Here is a 13,498-nt window from a genome sequence, read left to right on the forward strand (position 1 = left end):
AATAGTGAAATAGGTTTATTGACTGTAAAATACCTTTATTTTATTCATTATTAATAAAATAAAGGTATTATATTTTTATTTATATATAAATAAATAAAGGTATTTTATTTATATTTTATATAAATAATATAAAACAATGCTTTGTTATAGACATTTATTTATATTTTTATAAATAAAGGTCTATAACAAAGCATTGTTTAAGTATTTTTACCCTGAAAGAAAAAAATTATTGTGCTGGCCTAATAAAGCTCTGATCTGCATGCCACATTTTGCAAATACAATATTATAAGAAAAATAAAATATTTAAGTGAATCTCTGGTAATGTGTCAGGCTTAAATACTTGTGCCAGAATTTTGTAGCTCATTCACTCCTTATTTGCTGCTGTGTAGCATGGAACTGAGGAACAGATTTCCCCAGACCTCTCTTCAGATGCTGGCAGAATACCTTTTCAGTAGAACCTTGCCAGTGGAGTTAAGTATTTGGGATCTGGGGGAATTTTTCCTGTAAATCTGAATTCCCTTGCTCATTTAATGGTGACCCCTGAGAGCAATTGAGGTTCTCTCCTCTTTACCTCTGAGAAGACTGACAGAAAAACAGTGCCCTCTAATGAATGTGGTGTGTGCTTGGAATCAGCTTCCCATCACAAGGTTGTTTTGTTTCACCTTTTAAAATGCTTTCATTTTCAAAGGGCTTTAAAGTCCAAAATGAAACCTGCCAGCACTGCTTGGTATGCAGGCATGTATCTGCTATGATTTCAAACTAAGCTTTCAAAAAAAGAAGGCCAAGGACTCACTGTTCTTAAATTGTTATTGCCTGCTAGCAGACTTTTACTTACAATAGATAAGTATTGTGCTCTGCTTCAAAGGCATGTCTCTTTTCAAGTCTTAATAGGAATCAAAGGGAAAAGGCTATCAAAAGTACCAGGTGAGGACTTGTTATACTTTAGCTTTGGGTTTGTTTTTTTTTAAATACAAGCAAAAAATTAGTTTTTGCAGTAATTGCATTTTGTGTATGCATGTACAGTATTGTATGCACAGTCACTAGAAGTAAAAAACCATAAATACTGTGCATCAGTGTTTCTCTGTAAGGCAAGATAGATGCATATTGCAGAAAAAGATGAAACAGTTCAAAAATTATTTTGAACTAAAAAAGAAATCGATCTTAGTTTGAGGAATTTAAAACTTACTTTTTCTTAAGAGTGACAAGGAGCCAAGATGTGATCAAAAATTTAAGCACATTTTAAAGCAGATCTTGAATACCTGTCTTCTGTATGTAGGAAATATTGTATGGTTTTTTTGTATTAAACAGATACTAAGTTTATGAGTCTTAATGAAGAACACTGAGGTTTCTTAGAAATCTGGCTTTTAAATTCCAGACTGTCTGGTGGTAGCAAGACCAATGGCTATGAGTTCTTCTTTAGCTTCTCCAAAAAAATAAGCAGCCTGTCATTTTAATTTTAACTCCATCTAATGCTTCAAGATGTGTTTGTTTAACTAGGTCAAAATGCACTTTGGAAACGTAATATTTATTTTGCTAACATTGCACCTATATCAGTGGTATGTTTAAAATCTCACTGGAGCTACAAGGGTAACAAATATCAACTTTGCTTGTATTTTGAGGTAAAGGGTTTGTCTTTGATGAGCTCCTAAATGTGTGTGATGCTAAAGTCTCCTTGTACAGTTCTAAAACATTTCAGTTCTAACACTAGTTTAATAAAGCAGAATTGCTCTTAATGTTAATGTAATTATACACCCATTTTTTTTCCCCTAGATATATGAAATATGTTTGCAGGCAAGATCTTACCCTTAGTTCAGAGGTATTTTCTTACAAGTGTTCTGAAAACTAAGTATTAATCAAACTTTTCTTCCCTTCATATTATATTGCTGTCAAATCTTAATACAGTCAGCAGTATTTATGTTACCTTGTGTTACCATGAAACAGTAGAAAATTTTAAAATCCATCCGATTTTTAGGAGCAAATAAGTGTGACATGTGGATCTAGGTGCTGAAAACAGCTTAGGGTCGAAGGATTGTTCCTTGGAAAGAAATGGCCAGTGAAGAGCTCTGTTTGGAAATGAAAGGAGGGGGTGGTGCTGAGGAGAAAACCTGGCTCTTTTGTTGCAGTGTGTTCAGTTGTCAGTAAAGCATGACCCCATGAAGTTTGGAGGTTTCACAGGGTACAGGCTACATGCGTTCTGTAAATTGCTTCAAGAATTCACGTTTACATGTTCACTTTTAGCATTCAGGAGCAATAGTGTCAGCACTGCAGGAACAATAGGAAACTTTGGTGTAATTCACAGTAGTCTTAGAAGAAAATAATTGTGAGAGATAACCGTGTTGTATGAGAGCAGCAGTGGATTTGCACAGGAAAAGAGTAATGATCTTACAGTGTTCAGAAGTAAATGTGTTACATAGGCAGGCACACCCTTCTGGCTTGCATTGAAGAGTTAAGTTGGTGACAAAAAAATAGAAGATGAATAAATAGATCCAAGTAAAATACACAGAGATTTGGAGTTAAGGGGTATGAATTGCGAATTGCTGAGACAAAGCTGAAGTTTGCTGAGGAATGATGCTTAGGGATTTTCTTGCTAAAGTTTCAGTCCAAAAGGCATTGAGAATTCAGAATGGAAGAGGAAGCTTGGAGCTGAGATCTTGAACATAGCAGACAAATAAGATTACTTTGAAAAAAGCAACAGCATATGGTTATGCTGAGCTAGAGAAAGGATAGACTAGTTTGAGATTACTTCCATGCTTTAAGCTGTAACAACCTCAGTAGTAGTAATCAGATCAGAAGAGTGGAGAAAACCTAAGTAGGAGGTAGGTTAAAGTGAGATTTTGGTCTAAGTGTAACTCAGCTCACAAGCCCTGCAGGATACACAGTAGACTGGCCAGCAGGCTGAGCACTAGGCTTGGATGCTGGGATGTATTTATATCAAAATATGCTAATTTGTTTTTAAAATACTGGAATTGTCCAGTGTTAGTCAGGTATTGTCAGGTAATTTTCTGAAATGAAGTTTAGCTTGTTCACTAAATGATGTACAAATGAAGTGTTTGGTTTTAGTGATCAATTTGCCATTTCTTTTCATTGCAGTCAGAAATTGGATTTGGAAAAATGGAAACCTATATCAAGTTAGAAAAGCTTGGAGAGGTACGTATAGCTTTCTTTTGGAATGATGACGATGTCCTGTGTAAAATTTTATGTAAGTTTAACAAAAATTTTCCATATCCCTGAAAATACCTGTTGAATTTACTTTTTCAGTAAACCAAACATGTTCAACATGTGTAACAATGTCACAACTGCCCAAATGTTTATGCATAAATAATAAGAAAAAACAAACAACAACAACAAAAAAAAGGCAGAAAAACTGTCAGAGCTGGGGAAGAGCAAGACTACATTAGCAAATATGCTGTGACCTTCTGGCTTTTTTTTCAGGTAGACAAAATCATTGTGTTGATGGTAACACTATGTTTTTGATGATAACCCTAAGTCTGGTGTCCTCTTGCCATGACTTAGGTGTTGGAATGTTCATGATGGATTAGAGACCAGTGCTAGGAAGGTGCAGGCAATAGCTGTGTGCATGTTCTGGTAAAGAAGCCTTCACACCTGAGCTGGGCAGCCAGTCAGGTGCTGCCAAGGGAAGTACATAACACTTGGGGGGGCAGCAGCTTTCCTCCTCCAGTCACCCTCTAACTTCCAGAGAAACAGTTCAGTTCAGGAGGGGCCAAGTGTCATTCCTGTCCAGTTTGATTGAGGTTGACCAACAGAATCAAAAATGGACAGGGAGCACTGAAATGGGGTGCAGTGAACATTGCAGAAAGAAGCAGGGCTGGTCAGCATCTCTGCTGGGAATATTGCAGTCAGTCCTCCATTTAAAACAATTTAATTTCCTTTAATCAAATCTGAGCCTGCCTGGTGCAACTTGAAGCCTATTCCTGTTGTCCTATCACTTTTTACCTGGGAGAAGAGGCTGACGCCCCCTTGGCTGTAACCTCCTTTCAGGCTTTGGTAGAGAGCAGTAAGATCCCCTTGAACTTCCTTTTGTTCAGGCTAAATGCCCCCAGCTGCCTCAGCTTCTCCTCCCAGGGCTTGTGCTCCAGACCCTTCACCAGCTCCATTTCCTTTCTCAGGGCACTCCAGCACCTCAGTGTCCTTCTTGCAGTGCGGGGCCCAGAACTGGGCACAGGATTCATTCGAGGTGTCACCTCACAAGTACTGAGCACAATCACCTCCCTGGCCCTGCTGGCCACGCTGTTGCTGACACAGGCCAGGGTGCCATTGGCCTTTTTGGCCGCCGGGGCAGACCCTGGCTCATGTTCAGCTGCTGTCAGCCAGCACCCCCCCTTTGGGTCGTCTTCCCAGTCACTTCCCCAAGCCCACAGCACTGCTTGGGGTTGTTGTGACTCAGGTGCAAAACAGTACTCAGTCTTGTTAAACCTCATAAATTTGCCATCAGCCCATGGATCCAACCTGTCCAGATCCTCTGCAGAGTCTTGCAGTACTGTAGTGATCTAGGGCAGTTTCTGTACCTTTGTTGCTTTTTCATGGCATTTGCAGGGATTGGTTTTCCCTACTGTATTGTCAGGATTTTTTGTCTTAATTTAATATGCCTCTAGAATTTTGTATCTCTGACTGTCTAAAAATATATAATGAAGACAAGAAGCTATCCAAAGGAGTTACATATTTTCTTTGAGGTTGTGGAAGAGTATGCCTGCAGCCTTTGGAAGCATAACTGCAGCCTAGTGTAGAGATACCCGAGCTAGGTATCTGTAGTCAGATAAAGACACTGTGGAGTGTAAATGATCTCAGCAGTGAACTTAGTGACCTTAATGCTACCTGATCTGACTTCTTTGGTAGCTCTTTGGTATTTAGGTTTCCATGCAATTTTCAGAGCTATTAGGCATAAACATCCCTTGTGGCTTCTGTGAGTTCAGTCCTGTGCTTGAAAGAATACTTCTCTACTTTCACATGTGTCAAAAAAATATAATGTAAAAACTATTCATATCCAAAATGAAATCTATTAGATCCTCCAACAGAAGTTAATATTTTCTTATTTACCTAATGTTTTGATAAAGGAACAACTTGTAAAATTTCCCTTCTTTTTCCATTTTATAGGGTACTTATGCCACAGTTTATAAGGGGAGAAGTAAATTGACAGAGAATCTGGTAGCTCTGAAAGAAATCCGCCTGGAACACGAGGAGGGAGCACCATGCACAGCCATAAGAGAAGGTGGTAACTTTCTTTTTTTAAGTCTTAGAATTTCAGATACTTCTGGATTATTTTTTTGACCAAAGCACCATCAGTACTTGGAATACATAGGCTACATGGGACATTAGTTAAATTGCTGTTAATATTGATGAGGAAAATTATAGTCCAGACATATTCAGAGTTTAGTTTCAGATTTATTTGCTTTATTGTGATCTCAAATTTAATTGTGATTGTGATCTCAAATGCAGTATTATAAGTGGATGATTAAATACTGAATTAGACTGCTGTTAGTGAGTAACTTCCAGAAACTCAGAATACATTTTACAGAATTACTTCTGTCTGAAATGTATAGTTTAAGAAATACAAGCTTGTTACTCAAGTGTGTGTTTGTTTTTTTAATTAAATACTTTTTTTATTAACTTGATCTATATGAGTTTTATGTTCTTAAAAAAAGCTTTTTAATTAAAAAACCCAAGATATCTTATATGGATGATCTTAACTAGAAATTGCATTTATTCCTCATGTGTTTTGCACTTACTTTGTTCTTCCTGTTCTCTCTTGCAGTGTCATTATTAAAAGATCTGAAACATGCAAATATTGTTACATTACATGATATTGTGCACACAGACAAGTCTCTGACTCTTGTTTTTGAATACCTGGTGAGTGCTTCAACAATTAATGAGCTATATATTTGATTTATTGTTTCTAAGAAATAGAAACACAACAAAATTATGTACTCTTTTTAAAATAGTAGGATTATTTGAGTTTGCTCCTGCATTTACGGTCGTTCAGCTAAAATGAGAACAGTGTATTCAGTTCTTAAATGGCTGTAAATTAGTAAACACTGTTGTGATCATTTCAGAGCTTATTGATAGCAGATACTGGTGGTCTGCCTGATCAAACTGTCTGCTTGTCCAAAATCATTATTGTATAACATGGTAATCGCAGTATGGTTCCAGTGATATTTTTCTGTTCCTGTGATATTTTTCTGTTGTGACATAGATGACTTTCAGTGTAATTGGAGAATATACCTACTCTCTAAAATACTGTGCCTCACATAGATGGAGGAGAAGGCAGTGGCACATAATGTTGCCTGAGACAATACAGCTTGCTGGGCAAAGGGCATTTCTGTCCTCAGGAAAACCATGGGTATTTGTGTCCAGGGGTTTTTATAATTTAGTGTCTTCGGCAGAAATCTCACTTTTTGATGAATCATTTCAGTTCAAACAATAAGTAATATTCCACAATTTTACTGAACCATGATGATGGTGTTTTGATAGGACAAGGACCTGAAGCAGTACATGGATGACTGTGGCAACATCATGAGTATGCACAATGTAAAGGTGAGTGTTTCTAGTGACAGTGGCCACCTTCCAGCTTTGTCCTAAGAATTTCAGAGAACTTTATAATCAGGAGCGAGATGGTTTAGTCTCTTTAAAAATAAAAAAAAAAGAAACTTAACTTCCTTTTTGGCCTGACTTAGCTACATTTGACATCAGATGGTGTCTTTGTTTTAAGTGCTTAAAACATTGAAAGGAGGAGATTATATAAATTCATGTGTTTTCATTCTCTTTGAAGTTACATATCTAAAATTTAAAAATTCCTAAAAAATAATACATTCATAACTCTTTTGACTTCTTGTCCTTCCATTATTTTATACTCATTTACTAAGTCTGTAGTTTGATATATCCTCAGATTTATATATGGTCACTGAGGAATATGTGGCCTCAATCATGAATGTGGTTTTGGGTGCCACTGCCCACCACACAAGTAAGAAATCAAAAATTTATATTTAAGAATGAGTAATTTTCATCTTTCCATTAGTAAGAAAATGGAAAAAATTTTCCTTAGGGCCTAATTTGCTTTTTCTTCTAGTTATGGTTGTGGCCAGGTCAAGTGACTCAGTCTCCAATCTGACCTGCTGAAACTAAGTCAGGGTCAGGTGCTATTTCTCTTGGCTTTTATTTGGGAAACTGTCAGAACTCTTAGTGTTCTTTAATACTTAGGGCTTTAGAAAGAAGCTTCCAAACAGAGTACAGTACTGTCGTGAAATGAGTGAAGTGATTTGGCACACAGGCCGGATACTGATTTCTGTTTGGTGAGCTTTCCCTTTGATTCTGTTGCCACATTACTGTAAGTATCTCCAGGGAAAGCCATCTGCCCATAACCTGCTCTGTTGCTTCCTCTGAGAGCCTGCAAAGGGAAATTCTTTCATTTGTTTCTACTTCAGAGACAACCAAAAATCATAATTACGCTTGTGTTTTTAATTAGCTGCGAGTTAATAAGCAGTGCTTTAAGCTTAAAAAAATAAGGGAAAGCTGTAAGTGGGAACCTGACTCTTCTTATAAGTGCAGTTAGGGAACAAGCCAGAATCTGCTTGTGGTAAGCTGAGCTAAGCAGAGGAATTGTTTTTCCTTGTTTGCCTATGGTTTAAGCTATGCTCAGAGAGCAAATTTATATGGTCAGTACCTTTGGCACTGGGAAACCAGAACAGCTGTGGTAGCTGTAGGTGCTTACCTTATAATAACTGTGGGGGTTTGAGTCATCATTAACATTTGAGAGACCTCCCTGACATCACTTCCTCACATTCCTTGGCTAATTTTAGTTTTTTTGTGTTTTGACAAAATGAAGGTGTGTGTGATCTCTGCAGGTATTAGTGTTTTAACCAAAATTTTGAGCTAATACATGGGATCCTGTGCATTTCCAAAAGGATCCCTGCCAACTGTGGTGAAGCTTCACAATTTCTCTGGAGTAATCTGCTTTGCATTCTTGACTAATCCTTGCAGTCCCAGTGTACATTAGGGAGGGCCATTCACTTCTATTGAAGTCGTGCTAATAAAGCTTGGAACTGACTACCCCTGCAACAGTATGGGCCTGAGTAGATGGAACAAGACTTGTTGCTTCTCATTCTGCTCTTCAGAAAGGAGAGCAAAGAGAAAGAAATTAATCCCAGTTCCTGTTTTTCTAGCACAGATGAATCCCATGTCAGCACACTGAGAGCAGATGGATGTAACTACACCTGCTGTGTATTTGTCCAGTTTAAGAAAAAGAATTTCGTAGCGTCACTTGGTGCAAAAATAATCCAATGTATTAGAATATGGTCATGTAAAAAGATTCTAATGCTTTTCCTCAGAGGTCCTGTTACATGATGAATTTGTCACATTGCTTTCTGTAATGCTTCGTATTTTTTCATTGTACATTTGATTACCTATACTGACTTGAATGCTGCTGTGTGGTAAATACCAGCAATAGCTACCCAAAAGTCCTTTGTTTGAGGTCAGACCTTTATACAGAAACTGCAGAGTATTAGTCCTTAATGCAGTGATACATTAAACTTGCTTGGCTGCCCACTGCTAAACCTTTCTTTGCCCCATACTACTTTTATATCTATATATGTGCACCATTGATATGCATGACTGAAGTTGTTTGCTTGTCTTGCTGTTCCAGAGGATTAAAATAAAACTGTGTGTGTCAAGGTGAGGGGATGAATGTAAATACCAGAGGCAGTTGGGCTGCTTTAATAATTCTCATTTACCCATTTCTCCATCTTCCCTAAGCTTGTGAATCTACATGTATTTTTCCAGTAGCGTGCCAAGACATTCTTTACGTAGCTCAGCACAGTTGGATGGAAACGCTGCTGAGCTGCATTTCCAGAAGGGGCTCTGTGGCCAAAGGCAACTTGAGTATCTAATCACAGTTATCTTTAAAGACATTAGTGTGGGGAAGAGCAGTGGTAAATGCTCTTTAAAAATAAACAGCCCTGTGTTTCTCTTCAGTTAAACAGAACAAATTACTCTGAGAGTCTTTGTTGTAAAGTATGGTGTTAAGGCAGTGCATTAGCGTAAAATGATTTTAAATCTTTGAACAATAATGACATTGTCCAGAATTTGCTCATAAGGAAAGTAACTCACTTTTTAGAGAAGTAATTTTGTCCTTCTTACAATACATAACTCTCCAGTGCCCAACTAGTTCTGCAATCTGTAGATTACAATTTTTTGTCTAATATATATAAATGTTCTCTTTTGTAGCTATTTTTATATCAGATTCTTCGTGGTTTGGCCTACTGTCATAGGAGAAAGGTGTTACATCGAGATTTGAAGCCACAAAATCTACTCATTAATGAGAAAGGAGAACTGAAGCTTGCAGACTTTGGTATGGCCTGAAATTACTCTGTAATAACTATTTTTTTCTCTCAGCAAAGGAGAATAATTTTTCCTTAAAAGGAGAAATGAGTACATTGGGCCTGTATTGAATTTGGGTGTTCTCAAATAGAAAATGAAAGTCAGCCTTTTACAGGGCATAAGTAATCAGGGTAATTCCTCTATAGGTAACACTGTCTTTCCACTTGCAGTTTGAAGCTAGTCTTACAGCTTCCTGTGAAATTGATACTTAGTCAGATCCTTAAGGTGGAGGTCACCTTGCTTCTCCTGCCGCTCCACAGTCACTTTAAAGCAGGGTAACCATAACAGGAAAGAGGAAGGGTTTGTTCACGTGCTAAATTGTCAGGTGTTGCACTATCACTGATATACCAAATGCCTTGGGATTTACAGTAGAGTGAGGCATCCACATTTCTCTGTTGCCCTCTGTGTCTGGAAGATCCTTTGAAAGTTGTGCTCTGTGCCTCTGATTTTACCCCTTCTGTGTGAATGAAAGTTGCTCAGAAGATTGCATCTAACATAATAGACCTGAATTTTATTGAAGATATTGCTGACAAATTGACAGTGTTAGGATGGAAAATCCCTACTGGTGCAAAACTGATTTGGTCTGTTTCCACCATTTAATTAATTGTTTGTTGCCTTTTGCCTTCTGCAAAGTAATTTTCCAGAAACAGTGCAGAAGGTTTTCACAACAGGGAGGTGTCATATCAATCTAATTCTATTTAATGAAATTTACAGGATTAGTCCAGGTTTTGATGTGTTTACCTTTCTTGTGCTTAAAAATGCTGACAGTGAGATTGCCATAAATACTAAAAGGCAGTAAAAATCTCTTTATTAGGGCCTTAAATAACATTAGGAGATGGCAAGTATAATAAGGTCCTAAAAATAGTTTGTCGATTTCATACAAAAAGGATTTCAGCAAGCTGTACATGACTCTTCATTTCCCTTTTTATCAAGGATTGGCAAGAGCAAAGTCTGTTCCTACAAAGACTTATTCCAATGAAGTTGTCACATTATGGTACAGACCACCTGATGTTCTCCTTGGATCTTCAGAGTATTCAACTCAAATTGACATGTGGTTTGTATAGCTTTGTCTAATTCAAATTTTTGTTCTGAGTCAAGTTGAAAAAGTGTCAACTTGGCTGTTAAATAGTAACATTCAAATACACAGCCTTTGAATTTTTGTATTTAGGGAAAAAAGAAAGTTGTCTTCTCCTAATGACGGGGTAAACATGGTATTTTACCATGAACTTTAATAAAATTGATTAACTCAACATCTGAAGGAAGAGGATGTAATACAGCTATGACACAGCTTAGTTTAGTCTTTGACAGCTCTTCTGTTACTACAAATCTTTCTAAATATTTTAATAGTAGTCTGTGGCTAACAACCAATAATTTGTTTTAATTGAAGAGAAATTCCAGAAGCCTTTACAAGCTGAAATTAAAAGATTATTTCTGCTTTATCCTTTTCTCTGTCTTTATAAAGGGGTGTCGGATGCATATTTTTTGAAATGGCATCAGGAAGGCCTCTTTTTCCTGGTTCAACCGTCGAAGATGAACTGCACTTAATTTTCAGACTTCTTGGTAAATGGATACTTTTAGTAATGTTAATGTTAATGCACCACATTTGTATGAGAACTGTGGATCTTTATCTCAGAACAGTAGTATATATTGCATTGTAATCAACATGATGAGAAATTATTCAGCTGACTGTACAGCTGAGTTTGCACAACATAGGCATATTGAATTCTTTTTTTCCTTTCTCCTTTAAATGACAGGATTAAATGCTTTTTTATGTCAAAGTTGTTTGTTTACAGTTTTTAAGTTAAATTTGTTACTGCTTCTAAATGCAGGAACTCCATGTCAGGAGACATGGCCAGGCATTTCTTCCAGTGATGAATTTAGAAACTACAACTTTCCTAAGTATAAACCACAACCTCTCATCAACCATGCACCAAGGTACTTTGTGTTTTATTAGTAGAAAACATGCATCCCTGTGGCTTTGCATATTCCTAAGTGGGAATGCATTTCCGAGGACAATCTGCCACTGAATGGTGTAGAACTGTTAATCAGTTGTGTTAGTGTGGGCAGAACCTGGCACTATGTGATTACTTCCTCTAAAATCATTCTAGGTACAACAGCTCCTTAATGACCTGTGGAACGATAAACTCTGATTAATAATGTCTCCACAGCCAGAGAATTCACACAGCATTTCCTAAAGAACACAATTTCTCTTCTGGTTATATACTGGACCCAGGCCATTTGTTAAAACAGTTTCCTTGAATACTTTCTTGTAATCATCTTAAAACCATAATGAGGAAGATGAAGGGTCTGTGCAGTTATTATAAAAAAACTTAATAACAAAGGCATTCACTGTCTACCTTGAAGATGATCTAACACTGTATCTCTCTATTAAATGAGTAGTATTAATCTTAAAAGAAATAATTAAAAATATTTAAATAAATGGTCGAGGTCAATCTAGTAAATGACAATCCATACTAAGCATTTGTGTGTCCCCAGTGTTTTCCAAATAGTCTTGTTCTGAGGTATTAGGACTCACATGTATTCATGTTAACGTGAATAAATGTTGTTAGGTGAAAGCATTTCCATGTTTAGATACAATTTTCAGGTTTGATATAATTTAATTAAGTCAGTTTCTCTGCAGTTTTACTTTTGTAAATGCAATTTAATAACTGTTTTAATTTTTAAAATATTTTTATTTTTAGGCTAGACACAGAAGGAATTGAATTGATAGCGAAGTTCCTTCAAGTAAGTTGTGTTTTGTGGCTTTACTTTATAAAAGCGCAAGTGTCGAGTTCTAATATATTACACATAAAACGTATTAGAAACCAAAGTATTTACTTCTCAAAGTGGAATGTGTAGCTGAGTCTGTAGTGGATGACAGATGTGAGAAGTCTGTAGTGTGAGAATTAAAAAACTGATGATTGCTTTTTTTTTTTTTCCCCAGAACTGATTTCTTCTCTTACTACCTTTCGTAAAAATAGAATTATTCTATGTTAGCCCTGAAAAAACTAAATCTCTTGTGAAATACGGTATTAAAGCAGAACTTTTAATTACAAAGCTAGATTTCTTTAATGATTAACTGAGCTTAGTACTAGAGAAGGAATTAGTAAGGTATAATATTACTCCTTGATGTTGCAACTGTATTCAAAAGCTGAAGTGGTATGTAGGTTTAATATTTGAGTATGTATCAAAAATGAGCTGGAAGCAGGATGGAAGGCCAACTCCTGCATCTTTGAGTAGATGCAGCACTGTAACTTAGTTGTGTGCAGCTTTTTAAACATCTGCATCCTTGCCTAGAATTGCACACATGCCAAGCAGGAGGTACCTAATCATTGTACCATCTATAAATAAAGATTAGGTGTAGTTTGACCATTTGCTCAAATAGTAAAAATATCTTCTGCAATCTTGTTACATGTTGACAGTACTGATTTTGATAAACCATTAGATAGTCATGTGTGAAAAGAAAGTAATGAAAAAAAAATTGTCCTAGTGAATTATGGGAAACGTTGAGCAGACAGAACTCCTCTTTCTCCCTTTGATCAAATCACTTGATGCAACGAGATTTTTAATGGAAACCAACACTTGTATGCTTTTCTATTAATAGTATGAATCAAAGAAGAGAATTTCGGCAGAAGAGGCCATGAAACATGCGTACTTCAGAAGTCTCGGAACAAGAATACACACTTTGCCTGAAAGTAAGAGGAGTAGTAAAGTAGCAGAGTATTGTTAAGATAGTGCATTAAAGCTAAGTGCATTGTGAAAGGAAAAGCCCTCTAATTTATTAAATAAGTCTGATATCTAGTGGCTTAAGTATTTGTGAATTGGAAATTTTTTTTATCTAAGCTATAAGAATCTAATTTTCATCATTAGAACACACAGTTTTACATTTGTATAATCGATGAAATAATTTCTTTGTTACATTCCAGGTGTTTCAATATTCAGTCTAAAAGAGATTCAATTGCAGAAAGACCCTGGCTTTCGAAATTCCACTTACCCAGAGACCGGTATGGAAAGCTTTTTATTTTCTTATGCTTGCTAAAAGAATGCTGTGCCAGAGGCATTTGGAATTGAAAAATGCTTTGTTACGTTGGTTAGTGTGAATATACTGAAA

At 36.5% G+C, this 13,498-nt stretch overlaps 1 protein-coding gene across 3 annotated transcripts in view; it reads left to right on the plus strand.

Moving 5' to 3' along the window:
* CDK17 (cyclin dependent kinase 17) overlaps nt 1–13,498 on the plus strand; it is a 91,099-nt gene that overhangs the window by 73,953 nt on the left and 3,648 nt on the right. For all 3 annotated transcript variants that reach the window (XM_059846740.1, XM_059846742.1, XM_059846741.1), the window contains 11 exons: nt 3,091–3,147; nt 5,113–5,227; nt 5,771–5,865; nt 6,487–6,549; nt 9,235–9,358; nt 10,321–10,441; nt 10,850–10,947; nt 11,217–11,322; nt 12,090–12,132; nt 12,992–13,082; nt 13,314–13,391. In XM_059846740.1, coding sequence (XP_059702723.1) covers nt 3,091–3,147; nt 5,113–5,227; nt 5,771–5,865; nt 6,487–6,549; nt 9,235–9,358; nt 10,321–10,441; nt 10,850–10,947; nt 11,217–11,322; nt 12,090–12,132; nt 12,992–13,082; nt 13,314–13,391 — 991 coding nt within the window. The remainder of the gene's footprint in view (nt 1–3,090; nt 3,148–5,112; nt 5,228–5,770; nt 5,866–6,486; nt 6,550–9,234; nt 9,359–10,320; nt 10,442–10,849; nt 10,948–11,216; nt 11,323–12,089; nt 12,133–12,991; nt 13,083–13,313; nt 13,392–13,498) is intronic.

This window comes from Haemorhous mexicanus, chromosome 5 (genome assembly GCF_027477595.1).
Source record: "Haemorhous mexicanus isolate bHaeMex1 chromosome 5, bHaeMex1.pri, whole genome shotgun sequence".
NCBI lineage: Eukaryota > Metazoa > Chordata > Aves > Passeriformes > Fringillidae > Haemorhous > Haemorhous mexicanus.